This window comes from Triplophysa rosa, linkage group LG13, assembly GCF_024868665.1.
Source record: "Triplophysa rosa linkage group LG13, Trosa_1v2, whole genome shotgun sequence".
NCBI lineage: Eukaryota > Metazoa > Chordata > Actinopteri > Cypriniformes > Nemacheilidae > Triplophysa > Triplophysa rosa.
In genome coordinates this window covers 3,507,382-3,529,509 of record NC_079902.1, presented here as the reverse complement: position 1 = coordinate 3,529,509, position 22,128 = coordinate 3,507,382, and the positions used below count along the sequence as shown (strand labels likewise).

General features: G+C 38.9%; 2 protein-coding genes across 4 annotated transcripts in view; one reads left to right on the top strand and one right to left on the bottom strand.

Annotated features, from left to right (window-relative positions):
- The window catches only part of mrnip (MRN complex interacting protein), a 34,901-nt gene extending 21,380 nt beyond the window's left edge, over window positions 1–13,521 (top strand). For all 3 annotated transcript variants that reach the window (XM_057349958.1, XM_057349960.1, XM_057349959.1), the window contains exons 6-7: window positions 12,048–12,156; window positions 12,766–13,521. In XM_057349958.1, coding sequence (XP_057205941.1) covers window positions 12,048–12,156; window positions 12,766–13,461 — 805 coding nt within the window. In that variant the 3' untranslated portion in view covers window positions 13,462–13,521. The remainder of the gene's footprint in view (window positions 1–12,047; window positions 12,157–12,765) is intronic.
- Window positions 13,522–13,701: 180 nt separating this feature from the next.
- Window positions 13,702–20,987, bottom strand: sqstm1 (sequestosome 1). Its single transcript, XM_057349956.1, has 8 exons — window positions 20,681–20,987; window positions 18,974–19,069; window positions 18,324–18,646; window positions 18,066–18,198; window positions 17,417–17,497; window positions 17,131–17,291; window positions 16,764–16,962; window positions 13,702–14,189 (listed from the first exon to the last, which is right to left on the bottom strand). Exons 1-8 carry the CDS (start codon window positions 20,847–20,849, stop codon window positions 14,038–14,040), a joined length of 1,314 nt encoding a protein of 437 aa, XP_057205939.1. The 5' UTR covers window positions 20,850–20,987; the 3' UTR covers window positions 13,702–14,037.
- Window positions 20,988–22,128: the final 1,141 nt, after the last annotated feature.

The window sequence follows — 22,128 nt, the reverse complement described above, 5'->3', positions numbered from 1 at the left end:
AGGTAACACTGCAGATAAGCTGCACATTCAGTTGACCGAAACGCAGCCCACTCGTCAATGAAAAAGTACATTAATTGATGCTAAATGACTAAATGTAAATGTAAAAACATTTAAAAATGTGTTTATGAAATACTAAAGCATGATATATGCTCTGTATTTTTTTCCTCCAAGTAATATCCGACTCTATTTTCAGTCTCATAATGTAATTGAGAAAGTAAAAATACTACTATCTGTCTTTGTTTATTGTACAAAACTATCACTGTATAAAAGACTCTAATTCAGAGTGGTGCGCTTAATCCATTCGCTTCATTATTTACAGTTATGCGCCTCCCGGATGCACAATGATGCGCTTAAAGCACCTACTCCTTCTGAAGTCCCGGGGATCATTTTGCTCCCCAAAGTAAATAATAGTTAGAACACAGCGAGTAGATGTTTAACACATAGTGCGTTGCATCAATCCAACAGTTTACAGTTAAATCAGAGGTTTAAAAAGAGTTATTTTGTATGAAGACGCAAAATATTCAGACCGCTTCCAGTGCTTCTAATAGAGTAACGTTAACTCAGTCTCTAGCAAAATACATTTTAATCAAAACCATAGACTGTCATTATGAAGAATAATGAAAACATGGAACATCTTTGTGATGAAAACGAGCCCACCAGCTTGTCTTCGGGAGGAATTGTGAGTCCAATAGGGGTGAAAAAATGATGGCACACTCGCAGAAGCACTTCTGTGCAAGGTGGTGTTTATTTACAGTGCCAAAAAGTAATCCACATTGAAGTTTATATATTTACATGTCCCAGTAACCAATAAAATCCAAAGTATCAAATTAAATCATAAAAGAGAAAAGAAAACCAAAAAGTAGCAAAATAATCCTTCACCGAAAAAGTATCAAACAAAACAACTATACTCTCTAAAGACTCTAAAGCAGTGGTCGCCAACCCGTCGATCGCGATCGACTGGTCGATCGCGATCGACTGGTCGATCTTTGAGACGTTACCTGTCGATTCCCCGAAAGTAGGCTAATAGGAAAATGAAACTGATCAATGTTCAGTTTTGCAAGCGCATCTCTCTTTCTCTTCATTCAGCGGTTGTATGTTTTTAAGTTCTGCATTAATCTTTTCATGGCTGTGTAAATAATGATTCCCTGCGTGAGTTTTTAATGCGACCGTTATCATTAATCACATTTCATTGTGATGCGCGACTGCGCGTGATCGCTCTTCAGTGTTTCTAATGTTGGTGGTCAGTGATCAAAAGCAAAATGACTCGCGCCTGCAGTGGCGTAACTGTCATTTGGAGGTCACTATACTGTTGCGGTGCATTACACTTAAAAACAGTTTATTCATATGACATAACAATGCCACTTGTTCGTTGTTGTACGCGTTTTGGTGCTTTGACACTGGATGCGCAAGCAAGCGCCACGAGCGTGGATGATGCACGCATTGCTGGAGTCGCGGCTCTCTGTCTTCAGCGAATATAACTTACGAATGTGAGCAACGGGATATGGTGAGAAAGCAGCGCATTTTAATGTTGAGCTTGTCTGAAAGACAACATCAGTCTATTCACAAAGTTGTAATTGTGAATGATCCGCAGGTCTGTCAGTGATGGTAAACTGCACAGTTTTCAGAGATGCGGGAGATGACATCTGCTGATATCCTATTTATGTTTTCAATTAGCCTAATATGATCGCCCATTCCGAACTACATTGTCAGACCTTTAGCTATTTTGTGAAACAGATACTTATTACCAAGACATTATTAGACGGGTAAAAGAATCAGAAACAGCTTTATTGCCAAGTATGTTTGCACATACATGGAATTTGTTTTGGTGACAGGAGCATCCAGTACACAGAAACAGCAACAACTGTACACAGAGACTATAACACAACACCAATTCAAACACCAGTTCAAGGACTTTAATTCACACATGTCAGCTTGACATTAAAATGAGGTTAAGAATAAGTTTATAAATGCTTAAAAATAAATAATTGACGTTGTTGTTATTATTAGGGCCTATTTATAACATTTCCATCTATATACTGTATTTACTTAATAAAAGTAAACCAAATAAATGCATCATAAATAACAAATATTTATACAGTAAATACCTACATAATTAGGGTCTTGTTAAATTTATTCTTAACCTCGTTTTAATGTCAAGCTGTCATGTGTGAATTAAAGTCCTTGAACTGGTGTTTGAATTGATGTTTTTCACCTCATTTTGGCACACTGAAAGTGGCAACTCTACACGTTACAGAGTTTGCTTAGTTGCATCAGAAAAGTGGAACAAAGAATTGCAGATCATTCAAATAGATCCACAATTATAGGCTAAATAAAAGGCCTCAAGCTGGAGGTTCAATCTGGGCTGTTTTTATTTTCAACTTTTTGAGTGGTAGATCTTGCCTTTCAACAATTCCGAGGTCGGGGATCATGGGCTCAAAAAGGTTGGTGACCACTGCTCTAAAGTGATTGCGTGATGCACCACGGTAGCACTCTTGCGTCTGATTTGGGGTTTCGCCTGGGCTTATAAAGGCCAAACCCCACCCCTTTTTGGGCCCTACCATTATACAGGTAAGTATACATTTTTGTGATACCAGTACCGCACATACTGGTATCTCCCACCTTAACACATATTGACAGCACTCATATGTACGTATAACAGGTAAGTAATATGTCATTATTAACATGCTACATTTAACACATAAACTTCATAGACAAATATACACAAAAACACCCAGACACTTGGTATCACACAATGGTATCGCCCACTTCCAGCGACGTTGCATCGGCGCGACCCGGAAGTGCCGTCATAACCGCTAACGCCGGTTCGTTCGGGTCGGCCGATAGCGTTTCCTACTGGAATACCATTGCCTCACTGGACTTAACAAAACGTGAGACAAACGAAGACAAAGTACAAGGTATGTATGGAAATGTTTGGGAACCGTTATGGAGTGGGAAAGTGGAGAGATGGAAGAATATGTCCATGTGCCATCGGTGTTGCGTGTGCACGCACTCCTCCGACAATGCTAACGGTGAAAAGGAGGGTAACGGAGAATGAATGAGGTATGTAGGTGCATGTGAGTATGTATGTGTGTTAGTGCTGCTTCCCCAGCGGTGGTAGATAACGTGAGTTTATCACATTACCTTCCCCCTCTCCAAGCCGCGTACTGGCCGGGAACTTGGACAGGTAGTCGGCTACCACGTTGAGCCTCCCCGGACGATGCCTTATCTGGCATATGGCTGGCATTGTGGTCCCTCATGGACTGAATCCAGGTGAGGGCTCGATGGTCTGTCTCTAGGTCAAACCTAGTAGGTAATACCTCAAACTGTCCAATGACTACTTGATGGCCAGTCCTTCCTTCTCAATTGCTGAATATCTTGTCTCCCTAGGCAACAGCTTCCGGCTGAGATAGAAAACCGGTCGCTCCTGCCCCGGGTTTCCTTGAGCCAGAACCGCTCCTATTCCCAATGAGGATGCGTCCACCTGCACCAGGAATCACTTCGGAAATCTGGACTCTGTAGGACCGGACTGGAACACATCCACCTCCTTCTTGGTCTTTGGCTGTGGGCTCCTTCGGATTGCCTCCACCTTGTCGATCTGTGGCCTTAACTGTCCATTGCCCAGATGATACCCCAGATAGTTGGTTTCTTGCCTTGCCCACTCGCATTTGGAAACGTTGAGCGTTAATCCTGCCTTGTCTATCCTCTTTAAGATCTCTTGTAGGTGTTGTAGATGCTCTGGCCATCAGCCTCTGAAAGGTGGCCGGTGCTCTTCTGCTGTGACAGAACAGAGTAGGAAGCTGATTCAAGAGGTGCTGCAGCCCTTCCCTCTTGGGGGTCCTCTAGGTGTTTAGGTTCACCACAGACGGCTGCCTCTTCTCATCCTCTGAATCCTCTTCCACCTTCCTCACCAGTAATGATGTCTCTGGTCCCTTACCGGGCGGCTCCTTCCATACCTTTAGCAAGTTCACATGGTAGGTCTGCCTGGTCTTGCCCTTGTCCGGATGATGGACTTCATAAGTCACTGGCCCCATGTGCGAGCCACAGTATAAGGTCCGTGCCACTTAGTTAAAAGCTTGTGTGTTGATGTTGGTAAAAGTAGTAACACCTGCCCAGGCTGGAACTGTCGAAGCCTGGCGTTTTGGTCGTACCACCTTTTTTGTGCCTGTTGCCTTTCCATCAGGTTCTCTTTAGCCTGTTCTCGGTACTGTTCCAGCTGATCTCTCATCTCCAGTACGTTAATGTACTATCCCCTTATCCTTCACTTCATGTTTCTCCCAGCTTTCCTTTAACAGGTCCAAGGGTCCTTGTACCTGCCATCCATACAGGAGTTCAAAGGGTGAGAAGCCTGTCGATGCTTGAGGTACCTCTCTATAGGCGAACAACACAAATGGCAGCCACTTGTCCCAGTCTTTTCCCGTGTCTGCCACAAACTTCCGCAGCATGTTCTTCAGCATTTGATTGAACCTCTCCACCAGTCCATCTGTCTGTGGATGATATGGAGTTGTCCGTACCGCTTTGATGCCCAGTTGCCTGTTAAGCTGTCCCATCAGCTGTGACATGAAGTTCGTTCCCTTGTATGTCAGGATCTCCCCAGGTATGCCGACTCGAAAGAAGAGGTGGATCAGTGCTTAGATAATCTTGGGTGTTGTAATGGACCAAAGTGGTATTGCCTCAGGATACTTTGTGGCATAGTCGCTGATCACAAGAATAAAGCGATGTCCAGCACTACTTTTCTCCAATGGTCCCACAATATCCATAGCGATCCGCTTAAAAGGTGTTGAGATCACAGGGAGAGGTTGTAGTGGAGCTCTACCCCGCTGGGACACAGCACTCGTCTTTTGGCAGATGGCACGTTACAGTGGGTTTTAACATCAGTGTATAGTGTGGGCCAGTAAAACCTTGAACTAATGCGTGCATATGGTTTCTGCTGACCCAAGTGGCCAGCTCATGGAACAGTGTGTGCAAGGTGCAAGACAAGAGGATGACAACATAAGGGTACAACTACACGTGTCACATTTTGGCGCTGTTTTGCGAGTTGCCATCCCACAGCTGCCACCAAATGTGATGAAAACAAGCCCACCAGCTCGTCTTCGGGAGGAATTGTGAGTCCAATAGGGGTGAAAAAATGATGGCACACTCGCAGAAGCACTTCTGTGCAAGGTGGTGTTTATTTACAGTGCCAAAAATTAATCCACAGTGGTAACCAATAAAATCCAAAATATCAAATTAAATCATAAAAGAGAAAAGAAAACCAAAAAGTAGCAAAATAATCCTTCACCGAAAAAGTATCAAACAAAACAACTATACTCTCTAAAGGTTTTTGTGATTGCGTGAGGCACCACGGTAGCACTCTTGCGTCGACTTGGTAAACCAGAACAAGCCCTGATTTGGGGTTTCGCCTGGGCTTATAAAGGCCCTTTTTGGGCCCTACCATTATACAGGTAAGTATACATTTCTGTGATACCAGTACCGCACATACTGGTATCTCCCACCTTAACACATATTAACAGCACTCATATGTATAACAGGTAAGTAACATGTCATTATTAGCATACTACATTTAACACATAAACTTGATAGACAAATATACACAAAAACACCCAGACACTTAACACAATGGTATCGCCCACTTCCAGCCACGTTGCATCGGCGCGACCCGGAAGTGCCGTCATAACCGCTAACGCCGGTTCGTTCGGGTCGGCCGATAGCCTTTCCTACTGGAATACCATTGCCTCACTGGACTTAACAAAACATGAGACAAACAAAGACAAAGTGCAAGGTATGTATGGAAATGTACGAGAACCGTTATGGATTGGGAAAGTGGAGAGATGGAAGAATATGTCCATGTGCCATCGGTGTTGCGTGTGCACTCGCTCCTCCGACAACGCTAACGGTGAAAAGGAGGGTAGCGGAGAATGAATGAGGTATGTAGGTGCGTGTGAGTATGTATGTGTGCTAGTGCTGCTTCCCCAGCGGTGGTAGATAACGTGAGTTTATCACAATCTTGGAAAGAGTAACATCCTGACCGTCACCGTACACATGCATGCTGACTGGAAATTGACAGACCGCACCAGCGGAGGTCAGAGTTTCTTAATTATGCTATATTGGTTTATTCCTCGCATAAAGCTATCGAATGACATAAAAAGTGCATTGGTGGTTTCATGATAGTTAGTACTTTTTGAAGCTTAAGAATAATTTAAGCAGGGTCACAATCTGCAAAGGTTCACATACACTAGTACACTAGCGTTGATGTAAATCATTAATGTAAAGCGTAGTGTTAAAATAAAGTAATTTATTATGAAAGTCTACATCTACGTTCCCCTCTCCGTCCATTTGTGATTGCGTGTCCATGCTGTGATGATCGCATTCTACTTGTTTTTAAAAATCCAAAATATAAAACAATGAATAAATCAACCAATATATGTGATATATATCTGATTGAGTTCTTTACTAACACAAAAAACTGCAAATACATCTTTAGAGTAGAATTCACTCATAAGATTTTTAACTTTTTTATTGAAGTTGCAGCAAAAATCAACCCATTGAAAAAATGAAAATAAAGCAATGTTCGTTTCATAAACAGACAAGAATAAAGTTGAAGTATTTTATTGTTATCTTAGACTTTTGTGAGACGAGTACAAAAATGTAAAAGGTAAATTAAGTGACATGTTTAGTTATATTTTATTATTTGTACTTCTTTTCAGTCACAGAGATCTTCAATTTAAGAGTTGTTTGGGAAAGAGAAGATTCTGTAATTTAATGCAGCTTGGAGAACTGCATTTAGGGAAATTTGGGGAAATTGTAATGTTCAATCATTTATTCAATGAAAAAAAAAAGTGTATTGAAGAAAAGTTAATATGGTTTTATATACAGTATACTGTCAATTATAGTTTGTGGGTAGAAAATCGGAATTGGCAAAAATAGGAATCGGCAGGTTTCACTAATAAAATCAGAAATCAGAATCGTCAAAGAAAATTGCAATCGGTGCATCTCTACTGATTAACTTAAACACACCCGGGAACAGAAACTGCTATTACAGCAGACAAACGTAAATAATATAGTGATGTTTCGTTCGTGAATGAATCATTCTTTTTGAACGAATCTTTCAAGTGAACGAATCGTTCTCATTCACGAAAGGCAATGACTCATATTTCTCGTTCACTGAAATCTCTCCCTCGAGCACAGAGCGTCATGACTTAAAAGAGTGTCTAAAGCACGAGCCAATGGCGTTCTAGTGTGAGCTTTGACAGAGCATATGATTGGTTGAATGTGCTGAATGAATACGCCCTTCACTGAACGAACGAGCCTGTGTTTGAGTCTGAACGAGAGAGATCTCGTTTGTACATGAACAAAGTCAAAGGACTCGCTGTCGTATGGCGTTATTATAATGACAAATGTCGCGAGCGCATTATTACAAGGCGAGAGCGCATTCTTGTAATACGAGCGCGCGAATCTGTCCGCTCGCACGCCGATTTCCTTTGCTCGTGCACAAAACTGGACGCGCGCTTTCAATTATACGCTGCTCTCTTATGAATTGTCTCTCATCTCGCTCAGTGAACGTGTGCGCACTCAAAATGCGTGCCGTGCGTCCACGAATCCTTTGGTACTCTTGCTCTCGAGAGGTCCTCCTGTGTGTTCCAGGCAATATAGGCTGTCAAAAGTAGTCAACCAATCAGGGATAGGCTTCCACGGCGGGCCAATGAAAACGCGACCTGTTACATGGCATCTTATTGGTTGAAAGTGACTCGACGTATTCAACGAAGCAAGATGGATCCACCACGTTCTCAGGTAACAATATTAATATATTTGATGCAACATTATTAATCAAATGTGTATTAGAAATGAACGGGGCATTAGGATGCTTTGTAGGCTACATATAAACATCCTAGTCAGTTTAACTACCATGTTATTCAGACCAAACAGGCCAACACCCTCAAGTTCATGTGGTCCTCGTGCATGTCGTACACTAAACATAGTATTGTCAAAATAGTACTAAATTGATTACCGAACAATTTAGATTGGTGTCTTAAGTTAGCTTTATTCTAAAATAATATTTACTACAAGTAACGGTACATATCAAAACAATAATAGCAGTGGAGCATTTGGAAATAACATATAATATTCTATACCTATTTGGTTATGCATTTAATGCATTTGCAGACAGACACTGTAAGTGTTCTGCATTCAGTGTTCCAGAAGTTCAGGGCATAAAACTGAACTTCTATGCGATATACCAAACGCTCCCTTACCGTTCATTTCTAATATACATTTGATTAATAATGTTGCATCAAATATATTAAAATTGTTACCTGAGAACGTAGTGGATCCAGAGGCGTATTAAGACCTCATGGTGCCCCTGGGCAACAGCCCCAGAGGTGCCCCCATCCACCCACCTACCCACACGCAAGAATCCACTCATTAAAAGATTTATATATTAAAAGATTTTATAAGAATGAAACTCAGCAATTTACAATATACTATTTTACAAGAATTACACATTAACATGACACTTTTGTAGAAAAGAACACAAAAAACAACTCTTTTCATCAAGCATTTTTAACAATTAGGCCTACTGTAGTTAAGAGGTCGCGTTTTCATTGGCCCGCCGTGGAAGCCTATCCCTGATTGGTTGACTACTTTTGACAGCCTATAATGCCTGAAACCAGGGGCGCAAAAATGGGGTATGCAGTATATGCGGTGCATAGGGGCGCCGCACAAGTGGGGGCGCCATTGTGCCAAAATATTATTTAACGTTTTTTAAATAAAACGTTATAAAAAATATAACGAAAAAGTCATTATCTAAAACGTTTTAGTTTCACTTTTGTCTAGCATTTTAAACGAGTTCAATAAATATATAATTTATTTAATCAAGTTATTATGTCAACCAATCACTCTTTCCCAGTCAAATGACCAAATGGATCGAGCAAAGAAACTTCCCAAAGCGCAGAACAGAACATGAAAATGAAAAGTAAATTGACAAGTAAGAAACAAGTTATTTTACGTTGCCTGAGAGGTAGTTCATATTATAATACAATATCAGTTCACCTCTAGGCCTACATCTTTGGCGCTTATAAAATAAATCTGTTTGTGAAGGAGCTTTATAATTACATTCGGGAGAGTCTGAGACGGTTGTTAAAGCTGTTAAGTCTCCCACTATCACGCACTATCGGGTTCTTCATTAATCGTCAGACACATTTTCTCCATATGACGACGCGAGCTGTGCAGTTTGAACGTCAGGTCCGTGTCCTTCACATAACGCGAGCAGTTGCGTCTTCTGCAAACAGCGCGCAGGACAGAGCACCGGAGATATTGCGTGTGGACACTGAAACAGCGCAATGATTGACAGGATGACAGAGACAAGAGCGCAAAAGAACGTTTGTTAATAAAAAATAATTTGAGCGTTCAATGTAAGTGAGTTTGTCTTTGTTTTACTTTAATGATGTTTTCATAAAATGTGAACCACAAACTAAAAATGCTTAAAGCTATGGAAAATCCAAAGATTTTTTATTCATTTGCGTTATAATATCTTTTATCCATCTTATTTCGTTTTTTCAATAATATTTTAATTATAAATGCACAGTAAAGGTATGTTTAACGTAGGCTAATTTTATTGTTGAGTTTTTATTAAATATTAATGAACCACAAACTAAGCATTTGTTTTAAAGTAGGCCTAAGTGGGAAAAGAACAAAAAAAATACAACGCGAGTATATCATGTGATACGTCTTATTCGTCTTATTCTGATAATAATAAATAATGTTAATAATACTTTTTGTTGAAGGAAAGGGAATAATCTAAATGTATAACTTTAAAGATCAAAATAAATTTATTTCCTCACCAGCACATCTCTAATGGGCTACAACTCGATTGTTACTTATATTTGGGATATTTAAAGACGTTTTATTGTTTAAAACTTGACAAGTTTTTTTGTTAAATGTTTTAAATGTCAAAATTCTAGACTACATAAGTGAAACTCACTTTTCAAAGAATACAATAAATAGCCTTATTTGAAGTCTTATTTAGTTATTATAAGCAAAAGATCAATTTAAAAACTGTTTAGCCTGTTATCCGATTAATAAAAAAAACAATCGTCCAATTATACGGTTATTAAAATAATCGTTAGTTTCTGCCCTAATTTATTGTGTATGTCTGAACATAAACTTTATGTACTTTTACTACTTTTTGCTCCTTTGTTTCATTATTTTTCAGATTGTTATTTATCTTTTCAGAATTGTGTATCTGTTACACTGTGAAGCAGTTGGAAAAGTGTTTCTGTAAAAGGAAACCTTTATGCTTCTGTTATAGATGCAATCTGATTGTCACCTTCACATGATGTAAAATAGAATGACTCCAAAGGTAATATACAACTTGTCTGCGGATTTTTTATTTGTTGTGTGTTTTCTATATTGGGGTGGCCGATGGGGGGGCGCCAATACTGATCTTGCATACCCCTCAGAAAATGTGCAGTTGCGCCCCTGCCTGAAACACACAGGAGGACCTCTCGAGAGCAAGAGTACCAAAGGATTCGTTGACGCACGGCACGCATTTTGAGTGCGCACACGCTCACTGAGCGAGAGGAGAGACAATTCATAAGAGAGCAGCGTATAATTGAAAGCGCGCGTCCAGTTTTGTGCACGAGCAAAGGAAATCGGCGTGCGAGCGGAGAGATTCGCGCGCTCGTATTACAAGAATGCGCTCTCGCCTTGTAATAATGCGCTCGCGACATTTGTCATTATAATAACGCCATACTGTCGCTGATTCTCGTTCGTGAACGAGCTGTTACTTACTCGTGAGCGAAAGATGAGGTCTCTTGTTCAACAAGGACAGAAACGGACACAATGTAAAGATCCTTACAAAAATAATAAAATAATGCAAGCTGATGGTTAAATGTAACAAAGACTAATTAACATGGTCATTTTTATTGCATGGAAAATGTCAAGCCCTGTTTACTCAGTTATTGTACTGCAAGCACAGGTGTTTTGTGTGCATTTTGTATCATTTATTGTTCTTTCAAATAAAAACGACTTGTTTACGTTTAATTCATGTCATGCACTTCTCTAAAAACTGTAAAACAAAAAAAGTATTGGTTAGCTCTCATTCACGTCACGTCAGCAAATAGCATTCTATTTCCGGCTGTGAAGGGACATGTAATTGGTTAGATCTTCCACTGAACGAATACGCCCACACTGACCAAGTCGCTGTTGAGTCTGAACGAGAGAGAGAGAGAGAGATCTCGTTCGTGAACGAATTGAACGAGAGTGTACACTGTAGGTCGGTCATTTAGCGTGTGAGTCTCGTTCAGCAATTAGCAGAAAGTGGATGCAAAGCGCAGTTACAGGTAGGCTACTTTGCACGCTTGTTTATTTAAAATATATAAACTTCACTTTTAACATAATCCCAGATTTATGAATGTGTAAGTGACCAAACAATTAACTTTTTAATTATGCAGAAAAACCTTGTGCGTTGGTCATCTGAACCACTTATTTAGACTTATTTTATTTATTTAATGAGTAGATCAGAGACACACATTTTAATAAAGCCTGTAATCAGTTTATAAGTCCATTAATACGTTCGTTGACATAACACAACTCTTTTTTGCCACCTGCTGGTGAACGAATCATTTTGGTGAACGAACTGAAAAAGAGCGAATCACAGCAATATTAACTTATGGATGTTTGGGTAAAAAAAAGGACTGTGACAAGCGATGCGTTTTACCCAAGGTTGAACGGTAAAAAAAAACTGGGCAAATAAACTCGTAAAATATTATGTTCGAAATGCAGTGTCATGGGTTTGCCACAAGGGACAAAACATTTTTCACACCATTTACGCATGGTAGGGAGCAGGTGTAAATTTCTTTCAGACCAACTAACATTTTTAAGATATAAACATTTTCAGGAATCTATAAATTTATGTCAGAACAACTTAAAGTATTTACACACACATTTGTTCTGCTCGTGTTTCATGAATGAGGCCCAATGATGGTTTTCAATATGGAATACAATTCTTTATTATTGACCGTATTTACCAAAGAATGTTTGTTTTATAACAGAAAAAGACAACTAGCTTCCGAATTAAAGTTTGATGGTGACAACTATGGTAACTTCGAGGATAAGGAGTCCCAGACTGGTTATCGGTGTTTTAAGAGGTGGCCATACCAGGTAAAATGACATGCATTGTGTTAATATATGTGCACCAGTATTATGAATCAGATGCTAAAATAAACATTTCATGACATTTGTGACCCTGGACAACAAAACCAGTCTTATGGGTCAATTTTTCAAAATTGAGATTTTTACATAATCTGAAAGCTCAATAAATAAACTTTCTATAGATATATGAGTTGTTAGAATAGGACAATATCTGGCTGAGATACAACTGTTTAAAACTCTGGAATCTGAGAGTGCAAAAAAATCAAAATATTGAGAAAATTGCCTTTGAAGTTGTTAATCAGGGGCACTGTGGAAGACCATCCACTCACAAAAATAAAGTTTTTATATATTTAAGGCAGGAAATTTACAAAATATCTTCATGGAACATGATCTTTACTTAATATCCTAATGATTTTTGGCATAAAAGAAAAATCGATAATTTTGACCCACACAATGTATTTTTGTCTTTTACTAAAAATGTTCCCGTGCTACTTAAGACTGGTTTTGTAATCCAGGGTCACATTTGTAAAAATGTATCTGTAGAAAAAATATAGTGTAGTTTACACAACACTACACTAGAGGGGGATGAGACCTTGACAGTTTTTGTTTCCATTCCAGGAATTACAGCATCATGAGAAGTTGAGTTCATCATGGAATAAAGGCTGTTTTTCTAAATATTCCCACCATAACAGTCCAAAAAATGTCTCGTGCACTAGCACAAATCTCCCATCATCCCCTCAGGCTGTTTCGAGTTACCACACAGCCTCCACCAGTTACAGCCACACAGTGGCAAACTGTAGTAAAGGCCAGTCTAACTCCTCACATAACCAGCCAAGTGTTGAAGTATCTAAACATCTTCTCCAGCCCAACAATGGTCCTTCTGCACCTTTGTCTAGTCGCAAGTTTGCTGAATCAAAGCTTGAGAACAATGCATCCAAATGGAATAAATTCCTCACTGTTGTCTCCACTCAGGAAGAGGATAATGTGAATGATCGTTTGTCTCGTTCAGCTTTTATTGACAACACAGTGGCATCTGAATCAACAGAAGCATTAACGGACATTAATTCAGAGGAATACAGATGTCCAATGGCTGGTAAGACAGACACTGGTTTTCTAGGGAAACGGAAGCCTGTTGGTGACATTTGTGGGGATGGAAATTCTTCCTATCAAAGCAACAGTCACATGTTAACCTCAGAACCAACTAGTTCTGAAAATCCTGTGTGTAACCAGCCTCCACTTACAAATATGTTGTGTCCAGGCCTTTTGTTAAACCCCCTATTTTCCACTGAAGAAGACTTCGATAACACATTTTAATGTGTTTGAAAATGACTACTAATGTTAGAAAAGTTGACATTCAAGGATGTTTAGAAAACAGTTCAACAGTTCATCATGATGCTTTTATTTAAGCATCCTAATAAATTTGACTCAAACTAATTTAAAATGACACATCAAATTAAAATGACATGTAAAAAGAATTCAAACACAACTATTATTTAATTAGAAGCATTTTATTAAAGATAGAAAAGCAAGACATTTTGGAATATCTAGTATTTAATTTTAATTTGTCTAAAAATTATGGTTATGGATTAAGTAAATATGTTTTTAAATGTAAATATCTACTTAAATGTCAAATAATAAACCTGAAAGTAATCTGCATACATGATGTAAACAACCTGTATGCTTGTACATTATTGAATACATCTTTTGCAGAAAGCCATTAACAAAATTATACGCTAGTCACGGAGTAATTTATTTTTGTTACAAAAAGAATTTGTCATTGAAAAAGTACAGAAAGATCTAGTTGGTGGAAGAGGCTATAGTACAGACTAAGAACTTCAAATGTCATTGAGTAAATACAGCACAGATCTTCTGTTTTCCTGTGCTTCCCATTTACTTATGTTGTTTGGAGTACTGGATGGTGTCCAGAGCAGCTCCAATGTCATAATTCTTGGCATGGAGCAGTCTGTTTAGCCAGCCACCCTCATCAGTGAAGCCCATGGAGAGCATCTGAGAAAGCGATTCCACCAGTTTAGGGTCTGCATCTGCAAGAGAGAATACTTAAAGGCGCAGTTCTTGATTAACAGCGGCCACTAGCGTTGTATTATAGATTTGCCACGAATCGCTCAGTCCAAACATGACGGGGCCACCACAGTACAAAAAGATGTCGTTCTCATGTTGACGCAGGGAAGAGATTTTGCGTGCATTAGAAGGACTGTAGAAAGAGCGATGTCTTATGTATTACATAAAATAAAAGATTTGTGGATTTTAAGTTTAAAAATAAGGATAAAAGTCAGACAGGAGCAAGGACCTGTGTTAATATTATAAAGACTTTCCAGCAGAAACGCGTTAAGACCCGCGGTACTAAGGCTTTTAGCAGAATATCTATGGCGATACTTTCCAGCAGAGAGAGACGTTTGGAGAGAAAGATCGGTAACACTTTACAATAAGGTGCTATTATTTAACATTATTAAATGCATTAGCTAACATTAAATAAAAATGAACAGTATAGTTTTTCAGCATTTATTAATCCTTGTTAATATTAGTTCATGTCAATACAGTTATTCATGTTAATTCATGATGCATTAACTTTTTAAACATGTATTAGTAAATGCTGAAATTAACATGAATTAATATTAATAAATGCTGTATTAGTATTGTTCAATGTTAGTTCCTTTTAGCTAATGCATTAACTAATTGTTAATAAATAGCACCTTATTGTAAAGTGTTACCGAAAGATCTTCTAAAAATCACCCTCTCAGTATGTGAGTAACATACCAAGATACGTTGTTGTAATATTAGCTGTGTGATGGAGCAGTTTTGAGCGTCATTGTTTATCTGGAACCGCTTTAATATTGTACTCGTCCAGATGCTTGAGAGAGAGCGAGAGCGCGTTGGAGCTGAAACTGGAGAGCGGGACGAGAGCGCGTTTTACTCTTTTACTCAATGAATAAACTTTCAGTTAATCCGTGGGTCACATACGTTCCACACTGGAGAGCACGATCCGTACGGATCATCCCGCGATCCGTTTCACCACGATACCGCAGCGGAAAGGAAGAGGAAACGCGTGTTGTAGAGTTGTTTGTCTGTTTATAGGGCTGCTGTACAAAACATGGCAGCGAATACAATGTATGAAGGGCCGCTCTGTATGTAGATATAAATAGCTTATTCTAAGGTATTACAAACATAATGGTTCATTATGTAAGGTCTTATACACCTCTGAAGAAATAGTTTTGTATATTATATAGCTTTTCTGTAAATAGATCCTCCTAAAAATGCCGTATTGTTCCTTTAAAAGATTAGGTTGTTTGAATCCAGTTATGGTTTGCTATGGGGTAAAGACCTGGGGCCTCATTTATAACCGTTGCATACACACAAAACCCTGAAATAGCCCTGAAACGACACTTTTATGCAAAAGATTGGATTTATAGAAAAAACTTGACAGAAAAATGTGCGCACCTGGGGACTCATTTATAAACATTGCGTATGCACAAAACGGGGCTGTAAACCTGCAAACGCCACTTTCCACGGAAAGGTTGTGATCTATTAAAAACAAACTTGACGGGACAATGTGTGCACCTGTAAGCAAACTCTGACCCATGCGCACATTCTGGAGACATGGGGAAGTGGCGACACAGATGGCGAGTTGGTGAACTCAAATGTGAGAAGAACGATTATAAGTAGGGATGCACGATAAATGGTCATTTGTAATGTTATCTGTATCAGCCGATAATAAAGATTTAGGCAGATACATTATAGCCGATAAATCATTTCCTCTGGTTAAACTTCTTCAGCTGCACGCTGCTCACAGTTAAAATACAGTACAGTACTATCTTTCTGTCGTGATCATTAACTTACTGTGCCTACATCAACAATGTTTTGCTAATAGCAGTAAGATACAGTATTTATGAATGTGTAAATTATAGGAACAAAAGCATATTGTTTTAATCAGACTGTCTAGAGACCTGTTAGACATGTAGCTTTTAAGAAAAAAATTATGGGATGCTCTGGAAGAACACCTTTAATTTGTTTATTAAATAAAAAATATACCCGAAAAGTTTGAAGCTTGTCATTTCAAACCTGTATGACTTCTTTTCAAAACTCTGTTTTCTCTTTTATACACACAATATTTCACTCTTATTAATGGAGTTGAGCACTCAAGTTACATCTAAAGGTTAAACAAAAAGTATAGATATATTTCTCAACTCAACTATTTATTTCTTACTGCTTTTAAACATTTTTCCTGTGGCATGTTGCACGTTTTAATGACAGCAAGGAGTACAAGGTGCATTATAATTCCTCTTAAACTAAATTGCACAACTCATGTTCTAATACATATTTAATATATATAAAAATTCTAGCAAGAACAATGATCATCAATGTGCACTTTGATATTATTGTGAACACTGATCCGGTGGTGGAGCGGCCCATTGGCTCGTATCTTCCACATGTCTCGGGCGTACGCATGGTTTTATAAATCTGAAAACGTATACAAAATCTTCCTTTTGTGTGTGTACACAATTCAAGGATAAAATTTACGCAGTTTTATAAATGAGACCCCAGAACTGAACATTTTTCTTCAAGTTTGTCATCAGGGATAAGCCGATGATGCAGTATACCTTGAGGAAGATGTGGGTAGAGAGCTGCTTCACGCAGACCAGTTGGACCCTGTGTGGCACCTGTTCTGGAGGTGATACTTAGAGGGGCTTCTGTCCCATCCTGCTCAATCTTGAGGGACTGTAGTTCTCCTGTGGACGGGTCGACTTCTTTGGAGCCGAGATGAGTCCATTCCTCGTCGCTGCATTGATCTTTCTGCCCCTTTCAGATCATGGTTTTAAAAGACAAGAGTATTGAAAGGATACCCAGGCTGTCACATTTAAGTTTAGCTATCATAACCTTTGTTGGTTCTCAAATGTAATATCTAACTTGATTTGATACTTTTAGTTTTGATCATCTTTACCATTGTGTCTTTTGATATGAAATTACCTTTGTTTCATCACTGGTGGCCTGACTTTCTGGGCCTGACCCTCTGGAGAGAAGCCCAATAGATCCACTGTCACTCTGGCCACTAGGTGGTCCACTGGAAGTAGTTGGAGTAACTTTGGTCCGCTTGCCTTTGTGCTCAACATCAATGTCTACATCTATGCCTGTAAATACAAAAAGCATTTTATTCAAATGTTTTTTTTCAACATGCTCATCTATTGTGTACCCAGATGGAGCTTAGTATCCAATATCATTTTGGAAAAAAGAATAAATCAAGCAAAACGTTTACCAAGAGGGCTTAACATGGCAGCCACACCTTCTCCAATGTTCTTTAGGTATTCCACATTAGCCTGGGAGGAGGCAGTTGTACCTGTTGGGGGAAAATAACACTGAGTAACAGTGATTTATGCAGTGATAAAGAAAGTGATCAATGAATAAATGCTTAAATTGATTTTGGATAGAAGTGTTTTTATCAGTGTACTACATAGTGTAAAGCACATAAAAACTCATCGTCACTGGTCTAACCATTCGATTTGAATATTATATCTAACTCTGTTCTGACATTTTGCGCTACCATCGGATTGTGCTACCCCCTCTCATTGACCAGGTTTATAGTTTGGGGAGGGGTTTGTATGTTTTGTATGGGAGGTAGCACAATATACGGCCCGGTTTCATGGATAAGGTTTAGCTTAAACCAGGACTATGAATTAGGATATGTCCCTTTTATAATAATGCCTTAGAAAGAAACATTACTGGTGTGCATCTTGAGACAAAACAATGGGACTAACATATTTAAAGATACTGTATATCAGGGCAGGCGATTTTCAGTTATGACGGCTCAAACATATCTTTAAGTCTGGGACTAGCCTTAAGCCTTGTCTGTGAAACCGGGCATACATCAGCTTTATGTTTGGCCAATTTGACCAACAGCGTCTCACCAGTGTCCCCACTGTTTGGAGAGGTATCCTGGGCTCCAGAGGGACCCGGCTGTGCCTGGTTTTGGGCTTGGGCCTGCACATTGGACCACATGCACTGTCTCGTTTTGCGGCAAAACTTCCCACGAGGGGACCACTGAACCACAAAAAAATGTGACTGGTTATAATCGCATTTCTCAATGTCTTCTAAAAGACGTAACATAAGAGAATTTTTCATATCGTTTTACATGTAGAAACAAAACGCTGCATAAGATGATTCACCTCAAACATGTTGGCAATAGGGTGAAAGATGGGAATGAGAGGGTGCTCCTTGTGGAGGCCTTTGCCCTGACAGGTAGAACACAAATCGTAATCGGGGCAGACGGTGCACTTGAAACGTGTTCCAGCCACCGCCCCCTCGCACCCATCACAGGTCACACCTTGGTGCAGCATTGGTGAGTGATGAGGAGGCCCTGCATGGGGATATCCTGGAGGCCCCATATGAGGAGGGCCCATATGGGGAGGTCCCGGAGGACAAAAGTGGGAGGCGAATGGAAACCCAGGGACCCCATGAGGGGTCAGGTCCCGTTTATGTTCCTTTCTTTCTGTAATGGTAAGGAATAAAGCAAAATTAGAGAGGAAAATACACCAAGGTGCTTGTATGATGTTTTAAAATGGTTTCTTGCCTCTTAGATTTAGTTTTCTGTTCACACTTTTGGCACACACAACTAAAACATTACATGCAAATACTGGCTAAATGTCATCAAAAATTACTGCATCTAATTGATATTTTATTGTGTAAGTTACTTTAATAGAGCTGGCTATCTCACATCTAATATGCATGTAACAAAACCGTATATCTAGTAAGGACCTATACTGTACAACAATAGAAAAACTTTGACAGGGCCTTATTTTTGATAAAAGGAACTTACGTTTCATGAATAGACGAAAGGTGTCATCCTTTACCAGAGTCAAACCCATCACCAGTTCATCATCAGAGGAGAAAGCGATCATATCACCATCTTCATCTATACAGCAAGTCCAGAAATATTAATGCATGGTGTTATAAAGATTATTATCATTGTCCTAATGGTTGCATTCAGTTCGAAGTAAATGTTGCTATATTGTTACAAACATCAGATTTCACATGACAGCGACCCTTAATAGACTGCGAATTTAACTTCTTAAAAACAACCCAGCTAACACAGTACTTCTGACGACGACGCCAGCTCGTCTTCATTTGGTCACCGTGGCATTACTTTGTGACCACGTTCTGAGGACGTCTTGGCAACATTCCATTTCTTAGAATTTTTGTTTACATTCCAGAAACGTCCAAGCCACGTCCTCAAATAACGTCGTGAATTAATCCCATTGAGAACGTTGTAGCGACGTGATGTACTCGTCGTTTCTATAGTATGGAACATTTATGATCCGAGTATCTGTTATAATGTCAAGACGAATGCTATAAATCCGACTTCTGACAGCTATTAAACAGGAGTTTAATTCGATACCACAATTAAAACTGCGTTTCTATTTATTTAGCGCACGCGCCTTCTCTGCTGTGCAAAGAGCTTAGCGCTCGCACCATTAAAACGTTAACGGTCATTTCTTTCTACCTCTGCCTGATATTACTTTAGTGGTTTATTAATATTCTTTCTTTACTTTATACCTTACAGATGTGAGATTAAACACATATTTTAGTGATTTTCGATTTGGCGCGTTTAAATGAACGGACCCTGATGTTTGTGAGTGTGACTAAAGAAGCTTTTGATTGTTGTTTCTAAAAACGGACAACCTGCTAATCTGATGTGGTAAAACAGGAGTATAATGTTAAGCTTAAACATAATGTTTATTCATCACTGTCAATTACTATCTGCTTTAAATCCTCTATATTGTGTTGAAGTCTTTGATTATTTATGTCATGTACTTCAGTATAAATAAAATAACTGATTGTAATGTACAGTGCTGTGTTGAGTTTTATAATCGTATACTGTGCTTTATACATATTTGAATAGAGAATTACTCCAATAAAATTGAATCTTTAACGCACAGATTAAGTCACAATTTTATTTAATCCTTCATGTGAGAGGGATGATAATTGTTTAAATTAAATTAAAAAACAATTTTAATTTTGACAACGTGACTGTGGTCGTTAGGACATGCTCATCACGTCCCAGAAACGTTATTTAGTACGTCGCTGCAACGAATATGGAACGTTCCAGGTATGTCTTCAGGAGGTAATCACCATGTCCCAACAACGTCCAATGTTGCGTCGTCACGACGAATATGGGAATCACAAAGTTACAAAGTTGGGCAACGAATATGGTCCGGTCAAGGTTGTACATACAACGTTACTGTGTTAGCTGGGAACATTGCATGTGGGTGTATCATGCAAAGTATTCCTCCAATAGTGTTGTAAGACATAACTTATGTCACTACACTATTGTGAATTATTCATTTGTGAATAGTGTTTTATTCGTATGTATGCCAAAAAGGCGTGTTTTAATATCAAAGTTACGCCCAGTGTTAATTTTATAGATTGTATTTTAAATACGTTTTTAAACGGTTTTTTAAATGATTACACGTTGAATGTGCAGCAGACTAAACACATATAACCAAATAAAACAGATCTGTCTTACCTTTATAGTACATTTGAAAGGGCGCAGTACTGAGACCGACAAAAACATCGAGCACTTTTCGTTTCAGATATTCAAAACTTGTGGAGACATCCTGGTCTACGGCAAAGCGACGGATCTCCTTGTTGCAGTCATCCTTGCCAACAAGATAAGCTTTCACTGTCATCGACATTGTAGTGATAATTCTTCGAAAAAATCGCGACTGAAATAAGACTTCTGGATGTGTTGCGCAGCAGAAAATGCTTTTCTTCTACACACGAGCCTTCCAAGCTCGAGTTCGTGAATGCGTTTCCTACTTCAGCCGACAGTGCTGTATATAAGCCTGCACGGAGGCACGTGATATGCAAATGAACACGAGAAACCAGCCAATTATCGAAACGAGCGCGAGTTGAGGGCGTGCCCGAAAGAGTCTTGACAGAAGGGGATGTCCACGTATACCGTCATCGTAGGACATGGTTCAAATTGTTTCTGATCCTGTGAGTTAGGTTCGAAAACAGAACGGACGAGCTTCAGTGATCTCAGGGATGACAAAGAATTTATGAGAGGAAATTCCCTTTCCACTCAGCCACAGGGCGAATATTATATATACTTTCATAATAAATACGTCACATATTATATTAATAAAACACTAAGTGAAATTACTTGCTAAACATTCTACAAATGACACAGGAAATGTTAAGCAAACAAACAATGTTTTTTTTAAAGTAGGCTATTAGGCACAGCATACTAATTTTGCTTAGGTGTTACATATTCATTTTTAAATGTTACAAGATAAATTGGTTATTTTTAGGCTAAAACTTTACAATACTGTTGTAATAAGCATGAGAAAAATAAGACTACAGCTGTGCCAAAAGGGGGGAAATTATGTAATTTGGATATATAAAGTTGGTATGCTTACTGAGTGTTCAAATAAAATGCTGTGTCATCATGAATGAGAGCTGTAGGCCCATTCAACATAAAAAAATAATTTCAGGAAAAAAAAGAATCCACATGTAATAAATAAATAAATAACGTTTAAACACATAACTATAACTAATTATTTTCAAGTGAAATTTATTTAATATTCACCATTCCAACTGTAAAGTTTTGATATCAAATGGGCAGTGGGCACCATGATGCTACTATGAAGTTTGTGTTTAAATACCTTTTTAAACACATTTTTGCTTGATACAACACCTTGGTCTTCGTGATGACATGGTCAACGCTTCTGTTAATTCTAGAAACCTCATGAGATGTCTCAGAGTGGAAAGCATGTGTCTGTGATGAAAAGTATGTTGTCATTCTGGAGGAGCGTGAGGGCGTGGCTCTGTCAGCTGGTGCTGACTCACTTGCATCACATGGTTTCCTTTGTTTACACGCAACGTCATTCATGAGCTGTGTCTCGTTTCGTAAGGCTGCGTCCTTGTGTCCTCCAGAGGTATCATCCTCTAAAGGATGCGGTATACGGAGGA